This window comes from Cervus elaphus, chromosome 22, assembly GCF_910594005.1.
Source record: "Cervus elaphus chromosome 22, mCerEla1.1, whole genome shotgun sequence".
NCBI lineage: Eukaryota > Metazoa > Chordata > Mammalia > Artiodactyla > Cervidae > Cervus > Cervus elaphus.
Genome location: NC_057836.1, coordinates 8,309,371 through 8,321,553, shown reverse-complemented (window position 1 = coordinate 8,321,553; position 12,183 = coordinate 8,309,371). Strand labels below are relative to the sequence as shown.

General features: G+C 56.8%; 1 protein-coding gene across 10 annotated transcripts in view; it reads left to right on the top strand.

Annotated features, from left to right (window-relative positions):
* SGSM3 (small G protein signaling modulator 3) overlaps positions 1 to 12,183 on the top strand; it is a 34,268-nt gene that overhangs the window by 21,510 nt on the left and 575 nt on the right. Inside the window, exons 2-21 of one of the 10 annotated variants that reach the window (XM_043881654.1) lie at positions 4,578 to 4,690; positions 5,171 to 5,256; positions 5,633 to 5,699; positions 6,955 to 7,151; positions 7,224 to 7,331; positions 7,846 to 7,989; positions 8,184 to 8,379; positions 8,640 to 8,785; positions 9,022 to 9,246; positions 9,624 to 9,678; positions 9,831 to 9,958; positions 10,053 to 10,208; positions 10,304 to 10,358; positions 10,515 to 10,564; positions 10,723 to 10,875; positions 10,964 to 11,034; positions 11,164 to 11,212; positions 11,289 to 11,374; positions 11,864 to 11,986; positions 12,075 to 12,135. In XM_043881654.1, coding sequence (XP_043737589.1) covers positions 4,684 to 4,690; positions 5,171 to 5,256; positions 5,633 to 5,699; positions 6,955 to 7,151; positions 7,224 to 7,331; positions 7,846 to 7,989; positions 8,184 to 8,379; positions 8,640 to 8,785; positions 9,022 to 9,246; positions 9,624 to 9,678; positions 9,831 to 9,958; positions 10,053 to 10,208; positions 10,304 to 10,358; positions 10,515 to 10,564; positions 10,723 to 10,875; positions 10,964 to 11,034; positions 11,164 to 11,212; positions 11,289 to 11,374; positions 11,864 to 11,986; positions 12,075 to 12,135 — 2,163 coding nt within the window. In that variant the 5' untranslated portion in view covers positions 4,578 to 4,683. The other 9 variants (XM_043881653.1, XM_043881648.1, XM_043881649.1 and 6 more) reach the window with 9 other exon arrangements.

The window sequence follows — 12,183 nt, the reverse complement described above, 5'->3', positions numbered from 1 at the left end:
TCAGGCTGCTTCGGTGGCTTTTAGCTCTCAGCCCTCCTGGGTGCCCAGTCCTGACTGCAGACTCTGGCCACGTGGTAACAGGCAGTCACAGGGCTCAGCTCAATTGTTCTGTCTCTCCCCGGCTTCACTGTCCTGTGCGGCCTGTCATCCAGTGTTTGGAAGCCATAGTTTCATGTATCTTTCTGGCTTTTTAGTTGTTCGGATTGGGAAAGTAAATCCAATTCCTTATAACTCCATCTTGGCCAGAAGCAGAAGTCTGTAACTGGAATATGAAATGATTATATCACATTTTACAGTGTCAGTATACCCAGATCTTATTAATTCCCATAATGTTTGACGTATAAATTGTTCTCATGTTTTTGTTGTATAGATGATGCCGAAGTAGACCTTTTCATGCACATATTTTTTTGCTTCTATTGAATTATTTCCTTAAGTTTCCAGGAGAATATTACTGGATCAAAAGGTAATTTTAAGAATTGCATTTACGTCTTTTAATCTGCTTCCAATATATTCTTTGTTACTCAAAAGTTTCTGCCTCTTAGTATCCCTGTGACAACAGCAGGGCCGGCTACCAGTGACCTGGCTGCTTCAGCCAGCTCCCAGATGGCTGCTTTCAGGAAGGTTTCCATAGCAACCGGAAGCTGGAAAAACCTGCCTGCGCAGATTAGTGATATCACTTCCAGCTCCTGTTGGGAACTCAAGGACTCGGGGGCAGTTGGTGAGAGAAATGGCCTATATATATAATTTGCAGAGTCTTTAGAATATACCCGGAGTCTGACCTGTTCTCACTGTTCCCACAGTAGCAAAGCCAACATCATTCCTACCACGTCACCACCTGCTGCCCTGCAGTCTTCTCTGCACGGCAGCCAGAGAGAGCTTTTAAATCCTGAGTCAGATTGGGGTTCACTGCTGCTCAGAACCCTTAGGAGAATGAGACCCGGTTCTCTGTTGCACTGTAAGGCCCTCCTGAGCCGGCTGTCCCCTGCAGCTGCTTCCATCTGCCACATCCCTCCCTGCTGCTCCTGCTGCCTGGATCCTCCTTCTTTCAGGAGCCACAGGACTTGGCCTCCCACTTCCTTTTGTTTGGGTCTTTGCTTGGATGTCACCTAATGCTCAGAGAACTTTTCCTGATCACGTTAGCTACATGGCCCGTTTCTCCTGACACTTCTGTACCTTTACCCTCAGAGGACTGTAGGTAGCACCGTCTGACAGCTGTTTCTGTGTTCGTTGTCTGATTCCCTGCTGTGACGTAATTGTGGGGACTTGTGTTTTTCAGTGTTGCACCTCAGCCCTGATAGCCGTGCTTGGCTCATGGCGGCGCTCAGTGACTGCTGAGTGACTGATCGAACAAGGGGCAAGCCAAGGTCGGGAAAGGGAGCTACCTGCTGAGAACTGTCTTCCCAGCCTGCTCCGTCCTCCACAGACAGCACCCTCTTCCTCCACACGTCCTCCACATGTCCTCCACCCTTCTGGAGGAAACAGCCAGGTCACTACCTCTGAGGCGTTGGTGAGGAGAAGTGTTTCTGATGATCTCAACTGGCATGTGTTACATTGAACCATAGGAAGTTGTTTTTTAGAGGCTGTAATGGACGGTTATCAGCAGTTGCTGTATGGCCTTTAGTAACCTCAGTGTAGAGGGTCCAGTTAGTAACCTTCCGGAAGTTAGGAGGACTCCTGCTTATCGCCTGATGCTTCCTGAGCATTCGCTGTGTGTCAGGGCAGTAGGGTTCTTTGTGTTCTCATGTCACCCTCATAACCACTTCGGGATGTTGGTACTGTTATTCTATCCAGTCTGTGGAGGAGAAAACTGAGATTCAAATAAGTGATGTAAATGTGCCCAAGGTTATGATAAGCGGGGAGCCACAGAGCTGGGGTGTGAATCCACATCTGTCTGACCAGAGAGGTCTTCACTTGAACCGCAGCACCGTCTGGCCCTGCACGAAGGTGGCAGAGGATGAGCTGGAAAGCCACGCCGTCCTAAGGCTGATGCCACAGCAGCGTGCTCGCCCAGGGCTCCGGGCCAGCAGTGGCATGGCCGAGCTCAGGGATTCTTCCCCAGCACTGCTGAGCTGGTGGCCGACCAACATCCTCTCACCGGGTGCCGGCCAGAGACACGGTTATCAGGGTCCATTTGGGAGACTGTTCGTGGGTCTCCTCTTAGCTTGTTTCTCATGTGTGAGGAATGCATGAAAATATGCTGTGAGGATTGAATGCTGACATGATTTTAGGAACTTCTAGCTTTAATGTAAAAATACTTGCTGCATCCATCACAGAATTCTGATTCAAAACAGGCCCCACATACCTGTTACTCTGAAGGAAGACATTACATCTTCCTCTCGCAAAGCAGACAGACAGGTCTAGGACGGCTGGCCCATGAAGAAAGTGGCTTCTGCCATCTGTTTGTCAGCAGGACTTGTCTGGAAGCAGGAGGGCTTTCTCCCAAGTGGGCCATCATGATGGGCATTTAGCTCATACATGGCCCAGTTAGGGGCCCAGTTAGGGGCCCAGTTAGGTTGTGTCTGGGCAGGAGGAGGGTCTGGTGACCTAGCTGAACTGCCCTTGGGACAAGCTGACTAGTTTTGGCCCTAAATTGGCAAGTGTGTCTTTAAAGAGAACTAAGATTTTTTCATGGGCCTAATTTTCAACATGTGCTAGAGTAAAGGGTCCACAGGCCGATGTTTTCTCACAGTGCCCTCGAAGTGGTTCTTTGACTTTCCTTTTTGTTTCTTTCTCACTCACCTGACCCTTCGAGTTTACCCAAAACTGTGCAGACAGCAGGGAGGAGATGAAGCTGTCACCTTCAAGCTCCTGTCACCTGAAAAATGGCAGAAGGACGTTTAGGGCTAGGTGGATATGGTTCCAAAACCTAGAGGGCAACTTGTCCTAAAAGATTTCAACCACATCTCCATGGTTATCTTCTGTTTATGGTACCTTACTTTCCTTTCATGGTTAGAAGTAAAAGGCTTCATTCAGAAAAAGACTGAGAAACTGCATTTCTGTTGAGGCTCAAGTTGGTGATGATAGGTTCTTTCTAGTTCTAAAAGGAACAGGTTAGAAAGTGAGAGGAAGCCCTGAGGGCTGATGCCTCGGCTGATTATTTATTGTTTTAAAATTGAGATACAAATCACATGCTACAAAGTTCACTACTTTTAAAGTGGATGATTCAGTGGTTTGAATATTTCATACTGTTGTGTGACTAATCACCACTCTTCAATTCCAGACCAGTTTTCACCTCCACAAATAGATACCCCACTGATGCACCCATTAGCCGTCACTCTGCCTTCCCCTCTTCTCCAGCCCCTGACAGTCACTAATCTACTTTCTGTAACTAGGGATTTGCCTCTGCTGGGCATTTCTTTTAATTAGAATCATACCAATATTCATCCTCTTGTGACTGGCTTCTTTAACTGACTTGTTACTGGCTTCTTTAACTGTTTTTAAGATTCACCTATGGTATAGCATTATTAGCACTTCATTCCTTTTTACACCTGAATAATAATCCATTGTATGAATATTCTATGTATTTCATATATCGCTTCACCAGTTCTTAGACATATGGGTTGTTTCTGCATTTTGGCTAGAATGAGTGATTTTGCTGTAAACACTCCAGGTACAGTTTTCTGTGTGGATACCTGTTTTAATTTCTTGTGGGTAAATAACTAGGAGTGGAATTCTGGGGTCATGTGGCAACCCTACATTTCACCTTTTGAGGAGCATCAGAGTGCTTTCAAGAGCAGCTGCTCCATCTTACATTCCCACCAGCAGCATATGAGGCTTCCAGTTTTGCCACATCCTCACCAACACTCATCATTGCCTTTTTGATTATAGCCGTCCTCGTGGGTGTGACATGGACTCTCACTGTGGTTTTGATGTGCATTTTCCTGGTGACTAATGATGTTGAACATCTTTGTACCTGCTCATTGGCTACTTAACATCTGTTATTTGGAGAAATGTCTGTTCAAATCTTAAGCCCGTTTTTAAAAATTAGGCTATTTGTCTTTTTATTGTTGAGTCATTTTTTAAAGAGGACAAAAAGAGAGAGGCAAGGGTTTAAACAATAACAGGAGATTTAGTTAGGTTGCAACTTCATAGTTTCCCAGCTGTGAGGTGCTGAAAAGTATGGTGGATGAAGTGGAAACGCCTGAGCCAGGTGAGTGGAGGTATTGAGTCAGACGTGTTCTAAGTGATTCCTCAAAAATTCTGGCTTGGAGGAACCTATTCACGGAAGTTTCCACGGTGTCTGGTTTTTGTTTTCTGTTTTAAGGAAAATTTGCATGAGCATAGAGCGTCAGGAAGTCTGTCTGTGTGATCCTCTCCATCCTTAGGAGTGCGGGGCCTGTCCTCTTGGCTCACAGAGCTGTTGAGATCCACAGTTTTATAGCTTCTTCACAGTATTTTCCTCTTGGATGAAATGTTGAGAACAGTAGGCTTTTTCTTTCAAGTGAGACTTTTCCTTCCCTGTCAAACATTTACCTTGCCACCGCCTTGGACCAGCATACTGAGTCTATGTGTAGAAAGGACCCCCTGCAGAGGGGCTGGGGTAGATGACTTTCCCCTTTGCACTCCTGTCCAAGCAGATGTTTCTGGACCAGATGACGCTTGAGGAGCTTCCCAGCTCTGAGACACTAGGCTAGGAAACCCCAGTCTGGATCTGCAGAAGATTTCTCCTGTCCTCTTCGCACAATGTCAGGTGGGAGGCAGGGGCCTGGCTTGGAAATGGGGTGACAGGCCTTCCAGGGGGAAGGGAGTCTTACCCAAGAGGACCTCCCTGGTGGGAGGGAAGCAAGCTTGTTTCCCACGGACCTTTGAGGGTCACATGGACCGTCCAGGTCAGAGGAAGTCTTCTGACAGGCCTCTGGGAGAGTTACTGCCACTGTCTCCTCAGTTTTCTCAAGTCCCTGCCCTCCGCCTCCCTGCAGTCCTTATACGCAGGTGGAAGGAGAGCCAGAGGAGGAGGTCTGGTTCCGTCTGGTAGCACGCCTCTGGTCTCCTGTAACTTCTCCCAAAAGTTGCAGGTTGCTAGCTTTCTGCCCTCCCCTGTCCATCCCACTGTGGATGGTCCAGTCCTTTAATGATGGGGGTGGGGGAGGAGGGGTGTGTCAACTTGAATTTACCCCCTGAATACTCTGCATTATGTTTATCTCCCATTCCTGGTCTTCCCTGCTTTTAGGGAGTCACGTACCTTCTGCCAATGGCCCCTTCTCAGCCCTGACTCCGAGCATGTGGCCCCAGGAGATCCTGGCCAAGTACGCGCAGGTACAGCAGGCTCAGCGGCTCTGCTCCACCTGGGGCGCCCGGGGGGCCACCAACTGCTGCAGGTATCCTGGGAGGGGAGCCGCTCCCCTGTATTCACATGGGCTCCCAAGTCAGAGACAGCTTCTTGGCTCTACATCCTCTGTGAATCAAGCATTAGGTTGGAGAAAAAGTATGACCTCTGATCTTGGTATTATGGGGACACGAAAATGCATAAAATGTGTTTCTTGCCTTGACCTTATTATCTTTGACCTCTGAGGAAAACAAGGAAAATGTGGGGAGAATTCAAGAGGGTCGGGGGCCCCGTAGCTGAGAGATGACCACAGGAGGCTTCAGGGAAGGCTGGGAGAAGTGCTGACCTTCCCACCCCCGGCTCTAGAAGGAGGAGGCCGTGGAGCAGCCGGAGTTCTGCTATGATGAGTTCGGGTTCCGTGTGGACAAGGAAGGTGAGACTGAGCACCTCGGGGGTAACCTCGCCCCCGTCCTTGTTGGGGAGCACCAGCTCTGTCACTGATGACACTGTGGTGGCCTCGGGTTCTGGATGTTTCACCCCGATGTTCTAGATCATGGACAAAGCCATATCTGATGCTGACGCTATAGTGTACAGAGTCCTCTGGGGTATTTTTGGTTTTGGAGGGGGCAAGGTTCCCTTTTTCCTTTTCTTGTCACTCTGCACAGCTTGTGGAATCTTAGTTCCCCAACCAGGGATTGAACCTGGGCCCTCAGCAATGAAAGTGCTAAGTCCTAGCCACTGGACCTCCAGGAATTCCCTGTTTGTGTTTTTAAGATTAATTTTATTGATCGTAATGATAATAAAAGCAATAATGTTCATTATAAAGAATTTTTAAAATACATCAAAATATAAAGATTAAAACAAATTAACCCATAATCCTACAACCTGCAGATAACTGCTGACATTTCAGTGTGTTTTTCTCCTGGCTTTGTGAGTATCTTTCATAACCAAGTATCTTTCATAACTATCTACCTTTCATAACTAAGATGGTATCAAATACATGTTTTTATATTGTTCTTATATCTCTTCACTTTATTTCATGAGCATTTTGTCTGTCAGTTAAGATATCCTTTAAAGACTACTTTCTGTGACTGTGTACGGTCCCATTGTAATGGACTGGTCATCGTGTATTTGTGACCAGTCTTCTGTAAGCGAACCCCAGGCCATGCCCACTGCTTGCTGCTGTCGGTCGCCACATGGGCGCTTGGGAGGCTGTCTGCCAGAACCCAGGGTGGCCTGTCACCAAGCAGATAACTGACTGATACCAGCCATCTGCAGGTCACGCACATTTCCAGTTCTGACGCGTCTTCCTTGTCTGGTTCATAGGGAGGTGTTTGTGAGTTAAAAGCTGGAACTGAGAGGAACACAGGGAACTTTCTAGTATGACGGGAGTATTCTGTATCCTGACGGGGACAGTGTTTAGTGTTTAGTGTTTAGATCCTCGACAAAGACAAGGCCAACAGGATTTTCAGGGCAGGAGGGTGAACACCCGGGGAGCGGGGATGGCAGGCTCATGGGTCTGGTTTGGGGGAGACAGTGAAGAGCGCGGACTTGCTGTTCAGGGTTCCAGGGAAGTGGCTGGAAAGGGGGCCCTGGGTTTCGGTGGGGAGATCTGGGCAGTGGACCCTGAGCCCGGCCCTCTGCTCTCAGAGCACAGGTAGCGAGGTCGCTGTTCCCCCTCCCCACAGACGCAGATGGCACCCCCTATTCTGGCCAGCTGCTGGAGGATCCTCCCCAGAGGCTGCGCTGGCAGGCCCACCTGGAGTTCACCCACAACCACGACGTGGGGGACCTCACCTGGGACAAGATTGCCGTCTCCCTGCCCCGCTCGGAGAAGCTCCGCTCCCTGGTGCTGGCCGGGGTCCCCCACAGCATGAGGCCGCAGGTGAGGCGGGGGCCCGAGGAGGCCATGAGGATCAAGGCCCCACGGGGACTGAGTGCTGTGCCCCTTCCTCAGCTGTGGATGCGGCTATCCGGGGCCCTACAGAAGAAGAGGAACTCTGAGCTGTCCTACCGAGAGATCGTGAAGAACAGCTCCAACGATGAGACCATTGCCGCCAAGCAGGTGAGGCCCTATGGGGGGAGGCCCCTCAGGGGTGGCCCAGGAGAGCTCGGTGGCCAGAGGCAGCCCTGGGTAGTCCTTTCACCCCTACGCCTGTGCCTGGAGCCAGCTTCTCCCTTGGTTCCTCTAGGAGGTGGGGGGATAGTCAGAAAGGTCACCATACCCAGTGCATATTAGGGTCCCCTGGAGACTTTAAATGCAGGTTTCCAGGCTTCTTTCCAGAGATTCTCATTCCATAGCTCTGGCTCAAGCCCCAGGCTTCTGTAGTTTTGTTGAGAAAGTCCCAGTGAACCACGTGGCCTCAGCTGCACACCAGCTGGGCTCTGATCCCCAGGGGAGGAGGGTTAGCTTTGACCCAGAGCCTGAGGAACCCCCTTCCTGGAGAGAAGCCAACCTGAGGTTTGCCCCATGCAGGGGTCCCTGGCCGCCTCCCCGGGGGTCTCGGTGTCATGGGTGTGGAGGCTCTGCCGCTGCAGCTGCGCCTCACGGGCTCTTGTTGTGGGCGGGCTGCCGGCAGATCGAGAAGGACCTGCTCCGCACCATGCCCAGCAACGCCTGCTTCGCCCACGTGAGCGGCGTCGGGGTGCCCCGCCTGCGCAGGGTGCTCCGAGCGCTGGCCTGGCTCTACCCGGAGATCGGCTACTGCCAGGGCACGGGCATGGTGAGCACAGCCCGGGGCGACCCATCTCACCGTCGGGGCGGGTGGCGGGGGCGCCCAGGGGAGCGAGAGGGCCGCCAGGTGCCGGAGGCGGGCCCGTGGTCTGTGGTGTGACCCCCACAGTGGCCGCCTCACTCTCACGGGCCCCGAGGGCATGGAGACCTGGGTAGATGCTCCTTGTGCCCCTGCCCTGCCAGGTGGCTGCCTGCCTCCTGCTCTTCCTGGAGGAGGACGACGCCTTCTGGATGATGTGCGCCATCGTGGAGGACCTGCTCCCCGCCTCCTACTTCAGCACCACCCTGCTGGGCGTGCAGACGGACCAGCGCGTCCTGCGGCACCTCATCGTCCAGTACCTGCCTCGCCTGGACAGGCTGCTCCAGGAGCACGACATTGGTGAGGGCCCGACCTGCCTCTGCTCTGGGTCCTGGGGTCCCAGCTCAGGCTTAGGTGCTGCGAGTCTGAGGCCTGGGACGTGGCCGTGGACGGGCCTGGCAGCTCAGGAGGGAGGAGGGGGCGTGCCCACCCGCGGAGCTCTCTTGCTTTCTGACGCCCCGCCTCCGCCATGGCTCACGGGCCTGGGGGATACCCTCCTCTCTGGCGGTCCCGCGCCCACTGCCCCGGCCCCGCCTCAGGGCCCCTGCGTGTGTCTGCAGAGCTGTCGCTCATCACGCTGCACTGGTTCCTCACGGCCTTCGCCAGTGTGGTGCACATCCGCCTGCTGCTGCGCCTCTGGGACCTGTTTTTCTACGAGGGCTCCCTGGTGCTGTTCCAGGCCACGCTGGGCATGCTGCGCCTCAAGGTGATGGCCCAGCCCCGGCGTCAGAGGCGGCTCCCCAGCAGCCCTGCGGGGCCCGCCCTCCGCCTCCTCCCCTCCAGGTCGCGGCCTCCTGCGGCCTGAACACCGGCCCATCCGTGGGCGGGAGGCGTGTGTCTCTCAGGGGCAGGGCCTCCTTGTGCTCAGCTTGACCGTCCAGGGGAGTCACTCCAGTGGCTGGGGTCTGCCAGGCGGTGACGCCCACCCTTCGCCCGGCCCAGGAGGACGAGCTGATCCAGTCGGAGAACTCGGCCTCCATCTTCAACACGCTGTCGGACATCCCGTCGCAGCTGGAGGACGCAGACCTGCTGCTGGCGGAGGCCATGCGGCTGGCGGGCTCGCTCACCGCCGTGGCTGTGGAGACCCAGCGCCGCAAGCACCTGGCCTACCTCCTGGCTGACCAGGGCCAGCTCCTGGGTGCCAACGCCACCGCCAGCCTCTCTCAGGTGGGCACAGGAGGAAGGAGGCCGCGCTCACCTCCGCCCCTCGGCTCAGCTCCCAGGGCCCAGCCTGGCCGGACCACCGCTGTGGAGGGACCACCGCTTTGGCCTTGGCACGTCCCTGCCAAGAGCCACCCTGTTTGGGCACAGGATAGACCCAGGCTTGAAACGACCCTCAGAACTGGCCTCAGAGGCCACGTCAGAGAAGGCGGCGCGAGTGAGATGCCAGCCGGGCCTCATGCGGGACGGCTCTGCTCGCTGCCCCCCGTGCTGGGGCGCCCCCTGCTTGGCTGGGTGCCCGGCCCCGCTGACCTGACTGCATGCCCACAGGTGGTCTGGGTGCCAGATGCCCGGGCCCCGCTGACCTGATTTCATGCCCACAGGTGGTCCGCCGCAGGACCCAGCGGAGGAAGTCCGGCATCACATCGCTGCTCTTTGGTGAGAGCTCTGTGCAGGCGGCCAGACGCTGGGCTGGGCTCTGAAAGTGGGGCAATGGGGGCGATCAGACTCACACCCCGCGTGGACTCTGCACTTCTTTGGAGTTGGGATGGGGCGTGGCCATAGCTGCCATTGGTCTCTGGACCTTGCAGGGGAGGATGACCTCGAGGCGATGAAGGCCAAGAACATCAAGCAGACGGAGCTGGTGGCTGACCTTCGGGAAGCCATCCTGCGCGTGGCCCGCCACTTCCAGTGCACAGACCCCAAGAACTGCAACGTGGTGAGTCTGGGGGCCAGCCCTGGGTGCGGGGCGTGGCTGGGGCCCCGCTCCCCTAGCCCTGCCCCAAGCAGTGGCCCTCCCACCGCCCCAGCAGGAGCTGACCCCGGACTACAGCATGGAGAGCCACCAGCGGGACCACGAGAACTACGTGGCCTGCTCGCGCGGCCACCCGCGCCGGGCCAAGGCCCTGCTGGACTTCGAGCGCCATGACGACGATGAGCTGGGCTTCCGCAAGAACGACATCATCACGGTGCGTGGGGAGCGGCGCCTTCCCTTGGCAGTGGTGGGGTGGCCACGCCCTCGCCGGGCCGCTGGAGCCGAGCTTCCCACGCTTTTCCTTGGCAGATCGTCTCCCAGAAGGACGAGCACTGCTGGGTGGGGGAGCTGAACGGCCTGAGAGGTGAGGCCTCCGTCTGGTGTGTCGTTCAGGGCTGGGGGAGGGCGGGCCAGGCCGTGAAGCTGCGGCGGCGCCGGGTTTGCTCGGCGTGCCGGTCGCCCTGTGTCCTCAGCCCCGTGGCGGTGGCTGCGTGCCTCCCGGGCTCTGCTTCTCCCACAGGCTGGTTTCCAGCCAAGTTCGTGGAAGTCCTGGATGAGCGGAGCAAGGAGGTGAGTGCACGCGAGGTGGGCCGGTCCGCGGGGGCCGCGCCCCTGCTGTCCCGAGGCTGGCGCCCTCCTGGCCCCGGGCTGTGTCCCCCGGCGTGTGGAGCGCTTGTGAGGACGGGGAGGGGCTGGCTGGAGCCTCAGACCCCGTCCTCCCCCCTCAGTACTCCATCGCGGGGGACGACGCTGTGACGGAGGGGGTCACAGACCTCGTGAGAGGGACCCTCTGCCCGGCCCTCAAGGCCCTGTTTGAGCACGGACTGAAGAAGCCTTCGCTGCTCGGGGGCGCCTGCCACCCCTGGCTGTTTATCGAGGAGGTGAGTGTCCAGACCCTGTGGAGCTGGTGGGGTGGTGACCCGCTCAGCCGGACTCCGTGGCTCTGACCTGACTCACCTCACCCCCCAGGCGGCGGGCCGGGAGGTCGAGAGAGACTTCGACTCCGTGTACTCCCGCCTGGTGCTGTGCAAGACGTACAGGTAACCGGCGCCCGCATCCTCCTGCGGGGTCCCTCCTGCAGGGTCGCCTGGCAGCCTGGGGCTGGGGGTGGAGGCGGGGCGTGGCCCGAGCCCTCCAGGGCGGTGCAGGCAGCTCTGGTCCCCCCTCAGGTTGGACGAAGACGGCAAAGTCCTGACCCCAGAGGAGCTGCTCTACCGGGTAAGGGGGGGCCGTGGGCGGACCAGCCTCTAGGGTGGGCAGCTGGGGACACCTGAGTGAGCACTGTGCCCCCCAGGCTGTGCAGTCTGTTAACGTGACTCACGACGCCGCACATGCACAAATGGACGTGAAGCTCCGCTCCCTCATCTGCGTGGGGCTCAAGTGAGTGTGCGCGCCCCCGTGAGTGGGGTGTGTGTGCACGTGCCCTCTCGGGGAATGGGGCTGAGCTGGGCGGCTGCCAGGGTGGCTCCCGAAGGTCATCCTCCAGTGTGAGACTGGCCACCGCTTGGCAGGGAGGGGCGCTGGGGCTCGGGCAGCACCGGTTACAGTGAGGTGCGCGGTCAGGGCTCACCGGGGACCTGGCTGCAGGCTGAGGGACGCCGGCCTCGGGGAGCCAGGCTGAGCATGGGGTTTCTGGACTTGCCACCAGGCAGAGGGGCGGCGTCCAGGCTGCGCTGACCTGGGGGCGGGGGTCCCTGAGATGAGCTCAGAGCGCACTGTGGGCCTGCTGGCCAGCGAGCAGGGGGTCACTAGCTGAGTGCCCAGCGGGGCTGAGGGCCCCTGGCGGGACGTGGTGATGGAGCCTCAGCCACAGGAGGTGGTGAGGGGACCGGGGCGCAGGCCTCTGAGCAGGTCCCCCCCTGCCCCCAGCGAGCAGGTGCTGCACCTGTGGCTGGAGGTGCTCTGCTCCAGCCTGCCGACCGTGGAGAAGTGGTACCAGCCCTGGTCCTTCCTGCGCAGCCCCGGCTGGGTCCAGATCAAGTGTGAGCTGCGGTGAGGAGGCCCTGGGCCCTGCAGCCCAGCCGGGGGTGGGCTGAGCCCCCTGCCAGCATCTGACAGCCCCCCACACTTTGCCCTCCAGGGTCCTCTGCTGCTTCGCGTTCAGCCTCTCCCAGGACTGGGAGCTTCCTGCAAAGAGAGAGGTGGGTGGTGGGGCCTGCCTTCCCGGGGACTGTGGCAGGTGGGGCAGG